Source organism: Eumetopias jubatus, unplaced genomic scaffold (assembly GCF_037043125.1).
Source record: "Eumetopias jubatus isolate StellerSeaLion01/CBP00866 unplaced genomic scaffold, mEumJub1_p1.0 scaffold_15, whole genome shotgun sequence".
NCBI lineage: Eukaryota > Metazoa > Chordata > Mammalia > Carnivora > Otariidae > Eumetopias > Eumetopias jubatus.
In genome coordinates this window covers 34,564,066-34,579,878 of record NW_028274821.1, presented here as the reverse complement: position 1 = coordinate 34,579,878, position 15,813 = coordinate 34,564,066, and the positions used below count along the sequence as shown (strand labels likewise).

The following is a 15,813-nucleotide window of genomic DNA, read 5'->3' as shown; positions in this document are numbered from 1 at the left end:
TGCACCACAAGAAAGAATAGTTCATTGTAACACAGGAAAGGGGCATATAGGTATAATATGAATTCAAGATCTAGCCTCATTTTTCTCACTTATAATATTAGAATGATAATTATGGGTCTTGGACCTGTTTACATGACTATTGGTAAGTGGAGAGTACACATGAAATAATACATGGGAAATCATGAAACTTACTTTTATAAAGGTAGTAAGCTGTTCTTGAACAAAGACATTAAGACCAACTGACTCCAAGAAAGACAGTTCCTACAGCAGACCCAGACCTAAGGTATTTGCTTATGATGAGCTAAAGGCAGATATCTTTCTTATGCTTTCATTGTTTTAATAAGCAACACCCACAAAAAAAAGCAAAAAGCACCATTATCATCATAGTATTGGACAAAGGTCTCCTTGACTCCAAAAATTAAAAGCATCAGCTAATTTATAGTAATTCTATATTCTTTCAGTACTGCGTGTTAAGTTAGATTTCCATCCATCATAGCCCCAGAGGAATTCAATTAATTCTCACACACTTTTCTTGGATTAGTAGTGCACTCTGATTAGTGTTGCATTAGCAGATGCAAATCATCTTCTGGATAAGGCAGGGGATTGAAAATTAAATAAACAAATATGCATTACTTGAAAAAGGTCACCCCAAAAAAAGTGAAAGGATTTTGTAGATTCAGCCTCCCAGCAGAAACATTGCAGTCACAAGCTACGGAAGAAACCTTTCATGGCACCAAAACACTTGGAAAGCCACCATGTTGTTTTTCTCACAAGATTGGTTGTAAACTCCTTCTAAATATGTCACACAGAAAACTGAGATCTCATCTACTTGAAACACACTTCTGTTCAATTTAATTTCCAATCTGGGGCTAATGTTTTTAAAAGGGCAAAACACCACCCTTCCTAAAATCTTTTCTCATTCATCTTTCTACACAGCTTGTTGTTTGGGTTGTATGAAATACAGATACATTAGATCTTAGAGCTTCTGTAGAACATAGTCATCTCTCACATCCCCATCCTGTAAAGGTTGTATGGGAGAAGACTTACTTGGAATGCCTTTTGGCCAGAGTATATAAAGGGATTTCCTGGAAGGAGGTGTTCATTCCAGGCACTACCTCCTTACAGATGAGTGTCAAAATAGAAAAGGATCCTCAGCATTATTTTCAAGATGTAAACATTAGCCTAATAATTAACTCTACTAGGTATTGAATTTTTCCTTTTAACTTTCTTTTCAAAATATCAAATTCTTAAAGCATTTGGTGATACAGATTCTTAAATTCTTAAAGCATTTGGTGATACAGTACAGATCCCAAGTGCCTAGTATTTTTCAGGCAGATGTTTTGTATTTTTATCCCTGGGAAGTGTAAGCATTATTAAGTAGCATCCCACCCTTATACCCCCGCTAAAAAATAATCATAATTTATTATTCAAACTTAAGCAGTATATCAAAAACAATTCATTATGTAATCAATGATTAAAATTTACATAAGAATGTTGAGCTGTGTTGATTCCCTTCCTTTAGATGTGAGTCTCCTGTCCATCTCCTCTGTCCTCTCACACATTATTCCGATATAGTTGTTATCCTTGATAAGGGGGAGGTGGCACAATGCCTTGCTGATGCTTTTCTGAGTCATTAATCCAGATTTCTTTATTTTCAACTGGCTTGGAAAAGCTTTTCTGTATATTGGTAGCTGATGGATGTCTTTAGCCAGAACCCTTTTTTTTATCAATTCTTTAATGTTAACTGTTAAATTAAAATTTCAAAAGTGGGCTTTTCCTGTATTATAAAATTGGTTCATTGTTGGCTCAGAACCAAATCCTATGGACATGAGGTTGTATGTACTTCCCAATGGCCGTAACCTGAGGACTTTATTTAAACTCTCTTTTGAATCTACAGTAATTTGGTGTCTGGAGGAATAGAATCTTTATCAACAAAGAGCTGCCAGAACCCCAACTGCTTCTTGAGTAGCTGTAATAGATGAATAGTGTTACAACCAACCGTGCATTTCAGTTTTTACTCAAAAAGCTTTTCACTGATGCTGGTGGTATTCCATATGCATGTGTTCATCTTGGAGCCCACTAGTTCCCATCTGACTTTCATTATTTTTTTGAGAGGATCAGTTTTACAACTGGGATCAGAAAAGCAGTCAAAGTAATTGCAAGTGGCAATCAGTGAAATATAACAATTTTAGCTTGGGAACATATGTTCTATTATAAAGAAAGTATTCTCTTTTTTTTCCTCATAGCTCCAGGACTCATATTTTCCCAGGGCAAGAAGGGGCCATGTACAGGTTCTAGTGCTACCTCTCATATCTTGCCAGTATCCATGTAAAGTGCTTGTTCCCCTCCAGGGGTAGGCAACTCATTACATCCCAAGGAAATCTATTCTCTTTTTGATTCTGACAATTTGAAAATGCTTATGTTATTGGAGATGAAATTCTTCTCTCTGTAGTTACATCATTCAGAATGGAAAAACTTGGATCCCAACAGAGTAAACCTAAACCTCTCTTCAGATCCTCACAGGCAGCTCTCATCCCCAACCCCTACATTTTCCTCTGCCAAGCTGTACTATGTATTCCTTTCTCATACAGAACAGCTTTGATTTCCTTAACCACTCTGGTCACTCTCCTTGGAAGAAGCTCAAATTTATCTGTTTTCCTCTTAAAGGTGTCACGCTGAATGAGACTTTCAATCAGAATATCAGCATCAAGTTCAAGCTCTGCTACTTACTAGATGTCAAAACTGGGGCAAATTTCTTTTTGTCCCTCGAGATAGCAAGGGTTAATAACAGAGACCTGGTCTAGAGGTCAAAGCAGGTGATAACTGTGTTAACAAGCAAGTATATAATTACAGTGTGTAATAAGTAACATAAAGTCAAGGGAATTCTGAGGTCTAGGAGTATCAATGGCAGGCTTTCTGAGATATAGGCTGAGCATTTTACAATGGGATGGAGACACAGAGTGTGTTCTAAGGTGTGGGATGACACTCAGGTAGGAGAGCAGTGTTTTCTACCAATGGAAGCTGGACCAGTGTCTAGAGTTTAGAAGGCAGGGAGGTGAATGGAATGAGATGTGTTTGGAAAAGTGTGGAGCTTTGTAAGTATTGTTGAGAGTTTGGATTTTCTGGAAGTAAAAGGGAAACCCATTGTTGGGTTTGAAGGAAAGAAGTTACAGGGTCTGAAATGTTTTCTTAGAAATTGCTCTCATGCTAGATGAAAAGCAGACTGCAAAGGACAAAAGTAGAGTGGGATAAGCAAATAAGAGGCCATCGTCATAATCCAAGGAAAGGAACATGTGGTACAACAGTACTGTGAGGTTTAAACAAGAAGCAATCTCTGCAGAGTCTAAGACAGACGTAGCAGACAGACTGACTATCATTAAACCAGACTCCACCAGTTAGAGCAAGTGCTTTCATCTCGATACACCTCAGTTTTCTCCTTTGTTAAAGGAAGATCCTGACAGGATATATTTCATAGAGTTGTTGTAAGGATTAAATGAGTTTACAAATGAGTTCCCTGTTAGCTAAATTTGTGAAGAATTTCTCACCGTTACACATGCTCCATCCTACACTGAGTTTTCAGATTCAGGCATTATTTTATTTCATTTTTGTCTGGCAATTGGAATAGCATGAGTGAGGAATGTGACCAGATAAATTTCTGTCCTCCTTTGCGTGCTGTATTTTACTGATGCAGTGGAGAAAATAGACAGGATGTGAGAAAAATAGCACCCTATGGATAATCAGTTATATTTTTCTTTCTTTGGTATCTACCTTGTCATATTACAGAGATTCAACACCTGGAACACCTATTTCTTTAATGTGATAGTCCCAATGAGACTATCTTGCTTAAGACCCAAAATTTAATATATTGTGATTCCTCTAGCATACTGTGGAACAATAATATAACATTGCCCTCAGGCCAGATCCCAGGCTATTTCCTCTTGTGATAGGTTCACCTCATGGAATAACACTTCTTGTTTTACAGGCATCCCAGGAAGTGACTATGTGAATGCCAACTACATAGATGGCTATAGGAAACAAAACGCCTATATTGCAACACAGGGATCTCTCCCTGAAACATTTGGGGACTTTTGGAGAATGATATGGGAGCAACGGAGTGCAACAGTTGTTATGATGACAAAACTAGAAGAACGATCCAGGGTAAGAATATCTACCTTCTCCCTCTTCAGACCTTTCCTCAGGTAGTCCCTATGCTGCATATTTTATTCTTTTCAGAATCTACCCTTTCCTTAAGCTTTGACTTTCCAAAAGGAACAAATTGTGAATGGGCATCAACAACTCTGATAAAACCATTCTTTAACACTGAGTCTTTCAAGAAGGAAATTCTCTCATTACAATGTGATTGTCAAATATATATATATATATATATATATATATATATATACATATATATATATACACTCAAAAAAGTGGACAGTTTGGTTAGAGAAAATAAATATTAGCTTGAACCTCTTTCAAAAATTCACATTGAACAAGAACATACAGACTTTGGGGGAGAATCCCACCAATATATACTTGTCAGTATTTTTAATTTTTTCTTTCTCATAATCTGCAGGGTAAGATCTAAAATTCTGTGAAAGAGGCTCTTATATAAATTATTCAAATTACCATAAATTAAGTTAGGGCAGCCAGAAAAATGGTGTGGGTTAATACACAGCTGAGAAAACACATAAATGTGTAGAGGACATTTTGCTACTTTAGCCTTTTCCAAAGTGAATAGATTTTAATAACAGAGTCATTGCTTGTTAAGGTCTAAGAAGGGGATTTTATTCATCATATGGGTCCAATATTATGGTGCATGGCACATTAGTTAAATGTTATTGATTTGCAAAACTAAAACATAATGGGTAAGCAGTATGCCATATTCCCAACTGAATATGCAAATATTGTAGCCATCTGATGAAAATCAGTCTTTAACCTTGAGAATTTAATGAAGGAGTCTCTGAAAAATCACTGAAGGCAGCACACACTCTCACTGAAGAGTAGGACATTCGGGCAGAGTTTGAGACCACTGGTGAGAGGTCTCTTTTACTGTGGTCACAGTAGTCTCAAAAAGATATTTAGAAGGAAGCCAAAGCCCAACTCCCCATTTTTTGTGGGACGGTTGAGTTTTTTTAAATGGTCTCCTAAGCTCGATACATGGCAGTTTCTTTTAGCCCAGGTATGTAGATGAGGGAAGAGTTGAAGGCTGTGCAGGGAATTCATAAGGGGAAAGCTCAGACTCAGGAAAATATAAAAAGTCCCAGCCATTACTTTAAAGGTGGAAGTAAAGGATATGGTACACAACTGGTTCAGCAAACCCAAAGCGCAATCAAACCTGTTTATAACATGTGAATTTTATAGAAATACTGAAATACCATCTGAAAAGAATTTAGATGAAAACTGTATGACTGTGAAGACAAATATCATTGTCATTCTTTACATGAAAACCCCATTAAAAATATGTAAATAGATCCATTATTGATCTGTACTCAGGGTAACCACCATATACCAAGTCCTGTAAAAATAACCCCCCACCCAATTGTTTCTGGGATATAACTCTTCATAATGCAACATCTAACACATATTAGACACATTGATATTTCACAACAATCCTGTGAGATAAACACTACTATGATCTCCAGTTTACATATGAATCAACGAAGCCTAGAACATTCCTGAGGTCACTCAAGGTCATTCTGCTCTCAAGGTCAGAGTGAGGATTTGAAGACAGGCAGTCTGGCTCCAGAACACATGTGCTTAACCATCAGGCCATATTGCCTGTTAACACTTCTGTGAAGCTGAGACAGCTGAACTATTCTATTACAGCATGCATGTAAATCCAACCTACCCAGACTGCTCTGCCTGGAGATACTGCTGGTAACAAGCAGTCATTTGCAAAAGCTGTTTTCAGTAAAACACACATTTTATCTTGACACTGCAGGCCTTCATTAAACCGTGCACAGAAACTTGTTTTGAAATAACCCAATGAAATTCTGCCCCTTTTCTCCCTAATTGCTTCTAATAATAAAGTTAGTTCTAACTGGCCCCACTGCCACCACAACATCTGATGGTAATGAGCAGTTCTTGGCGGAAGGCATTGTGACTTAAATACCTACAGTTTATCTTTATGTTGCAGGCTACCTTTTTTTCCCCACCTCAGACAGAGGAACTTATTTTGAAGTTACTAAATGAACCTCTGTTTGCTCCCTTCATTAATTACTTTTTGCTCTTGCAAGTTAGCTTTCTCCGTTGTTAAATGGCCTAAGGAGGCCAATTAAAATGCTGTCTTGTGATTTTTATTCTGTGGTGGTTCAGTCTGTACCCAAACTTGTGATGACCTGCATAAGTCAATATTGAGGGGTCTCAATGTCATCAATCTGAACATACAAATGAGCCCTGGCCCACAAGGCCCCAAAGCCCTTCATTCCCCAGTCCAAAATGCTTGAGAATGAATGACCAAATGCAACGGAGAAATCTAGCAAAGCACTGGTCCCCCAAATTATCTCACCTGCTCTTCCATCTTCTCCCTCACATCCTCCCACCTCACTTTTCCCTATCCAGTTGCTCTTTCACCTAAAGTCTAGGGTGCCAGGCGTTCCTGGATTCACAACTAAGAACTTGGATTGAGTTTATCTAAATAGTGGTTAATTGTTACTGAAATATATAGCTTTATACTTTAAGAACTCTGTGGGTTATGTGGGCTGATCTGGGGACTCAGTGAATTTTCAATTTCAAAGCAGATGTTTGAACTAGTCTGGCTTTATTTAGGGACTGCTTGTAGTCTCCCCCATAAAGAGAGGTGGTCCAGGTGGTTGAAACAAATCACCTCTCCAAGGGCTGAAGCCTGAAGTGTCATTATTTGGAAGAAGGCTCAGATTCTTGAAATAATATTCACACACACACCCCTTGGTATATAGAAAAATAAAGTGTGTGTATGTGTGTTTGTGTGCATGTGTGTGTAAACACTTCTGTGTACTACAGAATACTTGTATGCAGGAGTACATGTTGACTGGAGATTTGGTGATGGGGGAGATCGAAGAGGAAAGGGAAGAGAGGACAGATGATATTTCACAAGACTGCCTGGGGATACCACCATCAAAGAGAAGGGAATTATATGACACAGTCCTAAATAGGGGTGCCTTGCAGTCAGATGTGTGGGTTTAGATCCCAGCTATAGTGCTTACTAGGTGTTTGACAGTGAACATGTTACTAGGATTCCTGAAATGAGACTGAAAGTCTCATTTGTCCTTTTTAAATTACATAGGATTATTGTGGGTATTAACCAAGGTAAGGAGTCTCATCTGTTAGGGTTTGGTTGAGACAGAGAGCTGGGAAGATGTACCAGTACAATCTCAGTTTCCCCTAAAGTGGCTCTCAAATAATTCAGTTTTTGTTCCCAAATGCAATGTGTTTGTTTCTCTGTGGCTGACAGTGAATCCTGACCAGCCTCATAGAGTCATTGCTCATGATGAATTCTGCCCACTGTTCCCAGAGTAACACCCATGTACTGTGACCAAACAGAGCTCACAACATGGGCTTCTTTTGCACTTGCCTTCCCCAGGACAGAATCTCCAGAATCAAGACACTGTTGCAGGGAATTGTTAATCAGTCTGCACATGGACCACAAGGACATTCTGACTGCAGCTTCCACTGCAACCATATCTTGAAGCAATAGAATATGAAAATAATAATATCAACATGAATTACATGTAGTAATAATTGTCACTAAAGATAATATATTCTTGATACCACGTTTACTTTTGATTCAGTTTTGCATTACCCCTCCCCATTCTCTTACTTACTTGACGGTGCTAGGGAATTGCCCCCTTAGTACCTATGTCCTGTGTTTTCTAGCTTTGTGCTTTGCCTCTCACTCAGGCCTTTGGATGATAAAGCAGCAGTGCTTAAACCTTTGCCAAGTTAGAACAGCTCACTCACACAAAAGGCTCTTGGGTTCATTAACATGTATTAGAAGTTTCACTAGCCTTTTGTTAAAGAACTGACCATTCTTAGCATTTCCTTTGCTAAAGAAGCCCTTCCAAGTGTGATGACTTAGGACTCAAATTGGTCTTTTGGAAACTTAAGTTCTTTGATTTCAAACACTCCCCCTCAAATGTGGCCTTACAAGAATTCTAAACTTAACTGAGAAGACTGTTTGCATAGTGTGTGCATTCAGCTATCAAACCCTGAAGAGAGAATGTGTACATTGAATATTTTCTGAGTTTCATTTGGATAAATAAAGAAACAAAACAAAATATAAGGCTATAAACTAGACTTTGAAAGTAAAGTACGATTGCTGCCTGAAAACACACAGATCAGTTTAAAGCCTTATAGAATGTGCTGTGTGACATGAGATACTGTTAGTAGGTCTTATTCTACAATTTCCATCTTTTTTGCCAAATCCTCTCAAGTTCTGCATAGTTCATTGATTCTGTAGCGAGTCATTCTCTTGTGCCCTAGAATGTGGTCTCTAATTGTTTCCATGTTTCATAACATGCCAGTAAGCACATGAATTGGTTTGGGCAACCACATGGAGGGAAGAAAATTTTCGGAAAAAATGAAGCACTAGTAGGAGAGTAAATGTATACAGCTGGGATTTCCACTCCAAGGGTGTTATTTGTGGGCAAGTAAGACACATGGTTGGCAGCCTGGTTTGAACCATTGGAGGTTCCAAGGTAGGATTTGCCATGGTGACTCCTGGCCCAGGAACCTCTATTATTTTGTGAGCGATTGTCTATTTCTTTTCCCCCCTTCATCTATTTCCTTTGGCTGTTCCTCTTCTACTTTGTTTCCCATCCTAAGGAATACAAGACAGAGGGAATGTGTAATCCTCATGCTTAACAAATTCTTCAACAGCCTTGATTAGAGTTACAAGCTGAAACAGCTTAACCAAGGTTAAGGGATAGCTGACTTTCTTTTGTCCTCACCAGCTTGCCCTTACTCACTGCCCATGGTTGAGGCTCACTGATGTTTCTGTTGTCTTGCAAGCTTTCTAATGGGAGTTGAATCACTTAAGGTGCTATTATTGTGGTATTGTGCTTTGATTAGTGCTATAAATGTTGAGGATAAGGAGTGAAATTTTGATCCTCAACAAAAGGGACATGATTTGAACTGCCATTCAGTGTGGGCCACATTGATTAGTGGTATAAGCATAGGGTTAGAAGTGAGGAATTCTACACTTGGTTTCCAGACCATCTAAATCCCATTTTCTGTTCCCAAATAGAAAATTATGCAACTCAGTTGATGGTATACATTGCTAGAGCAGGTCAAATGTTTTGTACATCATGACTTTAGTTTATCATAGGTCATAGCAGGGGAAATTCCTTGCTCCACTGAATTTTGTTGTTTGTGCTGATGAATGGAAGATAGATGCTGTCAAGGCCGAAGGGACTCGGCTGGTGTTAACAACATTGTATTAATAATTTAGGGAATAAGAATACAGAGACTTGATATTTGATGGGTGGAGCACTTCTGACCTAATGATCACTCCCTCCACCTCCGATGTCCTCCCCTGTCCATGAACGTCTCCTTAGTATATTTCCCCCAATACAGAGGGAAGGTGAGACATGTTCACATTTGGTTCTATGGCCAAGAGGACAATTCTAGGCAAAGGACATTCTGATCAAATGTTTTCTTGTTTTCCTGTAAAACACATCTTGAGATTCTTTTCATATTGTGAGGTCCTTTTGGGTTAGAAGTTGGCAGAATCCTGTTGAAAATTATAAATGGCAGTGTTATTGTTTTCATTGTCGTTATCGGTTTTGGAAGGCCCAGCCTTGGCCAGCGGCAGACTAATTCTTGGCCTCTCTGGTTTGTCAAGGTTCGGTAAGTTTAATGGAGAGCAAATGCTTTCCAAATGCCAGGTCTGTGTCCTTTTCCAAATAGAACTGGAAGCGCCGAAGGCCTTAAACATTTAATTTCTCAAACTGCAGCCTAAAGCACTGCCTATCTACGGCAACAGAAACTGCTTTTTCCTTAAGCAACTGTAGAAACGGCAGCACAAACATTGCCTTTGGAGTCTGCATGATGTATGGGATTGTTTCTGAAAAGTGGTGGATACTTAATGTAAATAGGACACTGGCAACAAAAAGAATGATGCTCATATTGGCAACCTAAAAGATGTTTGGGTCCTTATCTAGCAAGTTCCACACTCTTGGTTTTCTCTTGTCAACAGACACAATGTCAGATAAAAGAGAAAGAATCCCACCAATTTCTTACTGTTTGTTAGTTTCTCACATTTTCTACCTTCTTTCCCCTACCCTCATCTCCTCGATTTAGAAGGGCAGCCTACCGATTCTGGCCCCAAACAAACATTCTCAGGAAAGTGAATGAGAGGCATCCTGGCCTATGAAAGAGCTGGTCTGGGAGGAAGAGATGCAATTTTGCTCTTGGCAACTTTGTGCAAAGCCCCTCTCATTGTCCACATTCATGTTTGTAGCACTCCCAGGCTGGTGAGGTCACTTCTAAAATTTTAAGAAGTGTGGATCAATCTCTGTTTCAGGCAAAGCTGAGGTTCAGCTGCTATGCACCAGTATAAATGTACTAGTTGTTAAAATGCTAAAATGTATTGAACTACTGGTGTACAGAAACTATCTTTTCATTGAAACTTTAAATCATCTAATATACCGCTCAGTAACAGTGACACAGGAGTGTTGCTGGGACATAGGCAACCACTGAGCAAATCCAGGCAGACTCCGAGATGCCCACAGGGCTATTTAGAGCACCCAGCCGCTGCCAGCTGTGATTGGCACTGAGGTGCAAAATCTAAGGACCACAGCTATGTGGGAAGAGCTGATATTTAAGTGCTGCCTCGCCAGGACAAAGAGGTACTTCATAGAGTTTTCCTCGGGTTACAACAAAGTGCCAGAAACTTGAGATGTAATGACTATCAATTTAATGGGGGATGTCATTAGAAAAGTGTAGTGCACGTCCCTATATGAACTTCTGGTGGGCACATTGTCCTAGTCTGTTGCCATAGCCTGGGTGGCTTATAAACAACAGAAATCTACTTCTCACAATTCTGGAAACTGGGAAGTATAAGATCCAGAAGCCAACAGATTTGGTATCTGGTGAGGATCCACTTCCTGGTTCACAGAAAACTGTCTTCCTTCTGTATCCCCACATGGTAGAAGGAGGGAGAGAGCTCTCTGTAGTTTGTTGTAAGGCATGAAGCCTATTCAGGAGGACTGCACCCTAGACCCAATCAATTCCCCAAGGCCAGCTCCTCATACCATCACACTGGGGATTAAATTTCCACCTATAAATTTGGTGGGGGGGGGACACAAAATTTTAGTCTATAGCACACATCAAACAGAAGGAAATATCGATTTTTTGAAGTGTTCAAATGGTTCAATGAACTAATAAGCAGTTTTATAATGAATAATTTGGTTTATTTAGAGAATAATATTTTTCAACTTTCTGGTTTTATTTATGAAAAGCTATTACTGCAGTGGTAGTCAAATGCTTTAATATTGCTCTCATTTCAGGTATTCCATTGTACTTGATCTTCACTATGTAGTGGTCAACAAAAAGAAAATGAAGAAGGGAAATACACAAACCAGACTACCCTTTTGCCATTTGAAAATAGATATGGCCAAATGTTAGTTGAGTGAAAAGAATGACATTATCACTGAAAGACAATAGAATCATTGAGATGATCTCCATACTTATTTTTGAATAATCAAGTATTAAGCTGGTCTTTAAAACTGCCACCTATACAAACAGTTCAGCATATAATTTATCCACCCACTAAAATATATCCTAATAATTTTCTGAAACTTCCTTTTATTATGTTCTCCCTTATTAAATGTGCATTGATGAGCGTATATTAACATTCCCATAGTCCCAATACCAACTTTGACTTGTATTATCTAATGTTAGCGTACTTTCTATTCGCTCCTTATAAAAGGTTCTTCTGACCAAACATAGTAGATACCAATTTCCAGTTACTTTCAGCAACAGTTATGCTTTCCTGTCTATCATTTATTGTTTATTCTAAGTCCTTTGGATAAATTATCTGGCCCCAGGCAAACTTTTCGAAGTACCATATAGCAAGTGGATTTCGCATCAGTGACGCTGGGACCCTTTGAAGGTATTGGTTTATTACATTTGGAATTCTTTTTTTTTTTTTGAAGATTTTATTTATTTATTTGAGAGAGAGAGACAGAGATTGCGACAGAGATCACGAACAAGTGGGGAGGAGCGGGAGAAGCAGACTCCCCGCTGAGCAGGGAGCCTGACGCAGGGCTCAAACCCAGGACCCTGATATCATGACCTGAGCCGGAGGCAGACACTTAACTGACTGAGCCACCCAGACGCCCCATACTTTGGAATTCTGTTGCTTCGCCATGCTGCTGCCATGCTCAATGAGTCTCTGTTAAATTGAAATGAGAAGGTTTTGCTTTCAGAAAGTTTTGGGCAATTTAAAAATAAGTCAATGCAGACCACAGTATAGTTGATTATAAAGTTGGCCTCCAGTTGTTGAATATCTGTGATGTGCCAAGCACTTCCAAGATAAGCCATATGGAAGTCAAACTCGAACTAGAAAGAAAGCATTTCTCCGAAGCACAGTCAGCAGACCTACTGGATAAATCCTACATGATATTTCCAATGACAAGTTTTATCATTCCATCAATTTGCTTTTAATAGGTTGCCATGAAAGAGGGGATATAAATTAATTCCATAGCATACATTTAGTGATGGTCAGCTTGTTTTTTCCATAATTATGAAGAAATTAAGCTACCATATAAGGGTAATCACTTTGTAATAATAAAAGTAAGTATCTCCTCCAAATTTGGCCAGAAATCTGAACTGTCTTATTTAGGTTAGGCCTCAAATTGAGTTACCGGGTAAGGTTTCTAAACCACAGCCTGGGTATCATGTTCTGCTTCTCTCCTTTTCCCCCTCAGACACTAAATCATTCTCTTCTCACATCTGACTAGGACCCAGGTAGAGTAAGGGAGTTATTTGAAAATCTCACAACTATGTATTTGAAGAACCAGCAGATGAAAACGTACCTCTATATTTAGTCAGTAAAGCTGATGGATTGGGGGCAGGACTGCATCTCATTTCACGTTGGTGTCCTCACAGTTTCTAAGACTTAGCAACTCCTAAATACATATCCATGGGGATTAATAACATGTTTCTTTTGTTCACATTTAGAACGATTACATTATTTAGAACAACAATCATAAAAAATTGGGAACATAGTCTAACTGAGAACTAGTAATAGCTGTTGCCTATTGAATGCCTATTGGGTTTAGAGATTCAGGTGCATGGTTTTTGAGCCTTATGATAGCCATGATATTATGTTACAATATCATGCTGGAGATATTGTACCCATTTAACAAATGAGGCTGCTGGACTTTGGTCCTAAAAATAGAGAAGCAGTTTACCAGCCATCCAGTTAGACTGCCCAACCTTCTATGCATCAGCCCTGAAGATGTAGTCAGTCACTTCAGAATCAAAGAGGAAAAGGCAAGCATCAGTATTTGTGTTCAGGAGCTGCTGCCTTCTAGTTCTTAGATGCTCAGAGGGGAGCCTCCTATACTAGTCTCTGTGCACAAAGCCTAAAAGTGGTAACTCTCTCTAGAAATATCTTCTGAGATTTTCTCCCAGGGGAAAAGAAGAAAAGGTGGAGGGAGGGGCTATGGTCCAAGTAAAAAACATTTCAAGAGAGACGATGAAGCAAGTTCATTTGCATTGGATAATTAGAAAAAAAATAATTTCTAACTGTTCTCCTGTGCCCTTGTTCTCACTCACTCACTATACTTCCCAATTGCTTTCTAATGTTGAAATCAGAAATCGTTTGTTTAGTGTATGGCTAAAAATGAAGGACTTAAAAGAATGTCAGTAAATCTGAGCCCTTAAATGTAACCCTTAGAAAGCAGATGAAAGCGTGTGGGCTACTCAGAGAATGAGAGAGAGAAGAGAGTGCCCAGGTACTTACTAATGAAGGGAAGAGTGGATTGCTATAGCTGTTCCGAGAAGCCTGTGGAAAGCTTCTAATTCTGCTGCTGAGACCATATGTGTGCATGTGTACATACATTAAAATACTTATTTTTTCATAAACTCCCTTTGTGAAATATTTCTTGAGGGAAAACAACAGTGTTTAAGTATATTTGCTTGAAAAAATTGCTTCCAGTTTTTTGCTGTTGAGTTTGAAACATTTTAGAGCAGGGTTTTTGTCTGAGTTGGTTTTTTTGGTGTTTTTTGTTTTTCTGTTTTTTGTTTTTTTCATAAAGAGTAAGATTCAAGTACATTATTTCAACTGAGTACAAAAGCTTTCTTTTCCCCTTCTTTTAGCTAAAAATGTTCACAACATTCACTCCTTAAAGTAATGTTTTCCAGTATTCTTTTTTCCTAAAGGAGTCAGAGTATAAGTCAATAAGAGTTGCAGTTTTAAACTTAATACTTGAAGTATGAGAATAATTAGTGTAACTTCAGTTTTTGCTATGTCTTAGGGATGGAGTGGAGTTGTTGATGGAAAGTCACTAAATAATGAAACAACTCTTCCAGAGGTCACATAAAAGCTGGCTTATGGTCCTATCTTTCATTTCCTTTGTCTTATCTCACCAAAAGGTCTGATGATAATCAATTCCCAGCTTTGAAATATAATTGCATTGAATTTGGTTCAGTGCATCGTACTGACCTTATAGATCATTTCATTGCATCAACCTGCTGTTTTTGTGTCTATCATAGTGATATTTGTCCCTATGGGATTTGAACTGTTGATCTTTATTTGAAAGGGTTGCCATCCAGCTGAAACTGTTAAATAATGAGTTGAGTTTCTCTCTTCATTTTTTAACTCAACACATTGCTGACATCCTCTCAAATGTTGCAGTAAGAGGTCTCCAAAGTTACTTTTGTCCTTTGCAGCGAGACATCAACTTGACATCTATTTTATGGTTTAAATCAGAGCCTTTGGCATAATTTTTGTGATTTTCTTTCAATCTGAATCATGGCTACTTAAGTAGTGTTGGCTGTATTCAGGTGGTACCCTCTGCTAATTCCACCCACATACAATTTAGGTTTTAATGGATGATCAGAGAACATAAGAGGTACTCAGTCAGGGTCATGCTATATCAATATTCTCCTTAGAGAATTGTCTTTCCCTTGTGTTATTGTTCTTTAAGTAGATCATATCATAGAAATATAAACATAGAAGAATATATTATGCATCTAGAAAACATGTAAGTATGTTTAAAAATCCAATTAAGACACAAATTGCCCATCTTTCTTGAACCACTCTTGTTTGTTTTTTATAAAATAGGTGTTTGTGTGGTTTCACCATTGAAATAAAGGCATGAGAGTCAAACCTTGTAAATTCAACCTCCACTTTACTGTATAACTGTACATTACAGTGGTTTTCTCCTTTTTGTTGTCTAGGAAATTGGATAGAGAATAAAACCTCTGCCTTTTCAGAAGGCCCACTATCTAGATAGAAAGAGCCTGAGTCCTTTGAAGAGCAGATGCTACGTCTGTGAAAGAGAAAATTACAATATTATTCACAGAATGCTACTAATATTTATATTCAACATAAAAGCAAATAATTATCTAGCAATTCTATTCACTGGACCAAAAAATTCTAGTGTCTATGATAATAATGCCTCATTGCTTTTGTTTAAATCTAGAGATTATGACTTTCGAATCTTTCTTTTTCAACTACACGGTGTGATTCCTAATATAAAATGGTACTAGATTTCTTTACCTAGAGAAATGCATTTCAGTTAAGAATTATTCCCATCTTTTCTTTTAATCTGAGATAGAAAGGGTAAATATATTCTTATCTATGACCTTACTAGAAAATATAGT

The 15,813-nt window shown here is 38.2% G+C and overlaps 1 protein-coding gene across 1 annotated transcript in view; it reads left to right on the top strand.

Moving 5' to 3' along the window:
• Positions 1–15,813, top strand: part of PTPRD (protein tyrosine phosphatase receptor type D) — a 424,904-nt gene that overhangs the window by 361,248 nt on the left and 47,843 nt on the right. Inside the window, exon 25 of the mRNA XM_088019124.1 lies at positions 3,983–4,158. Within this exon, the coding sequence (XP_087875250.1) occupies positions 3,983–4,158 (176 nt within the window). The remainder of the gene's footprint in view (positions 1–3,982; positions 4,159–15,813) is intronic.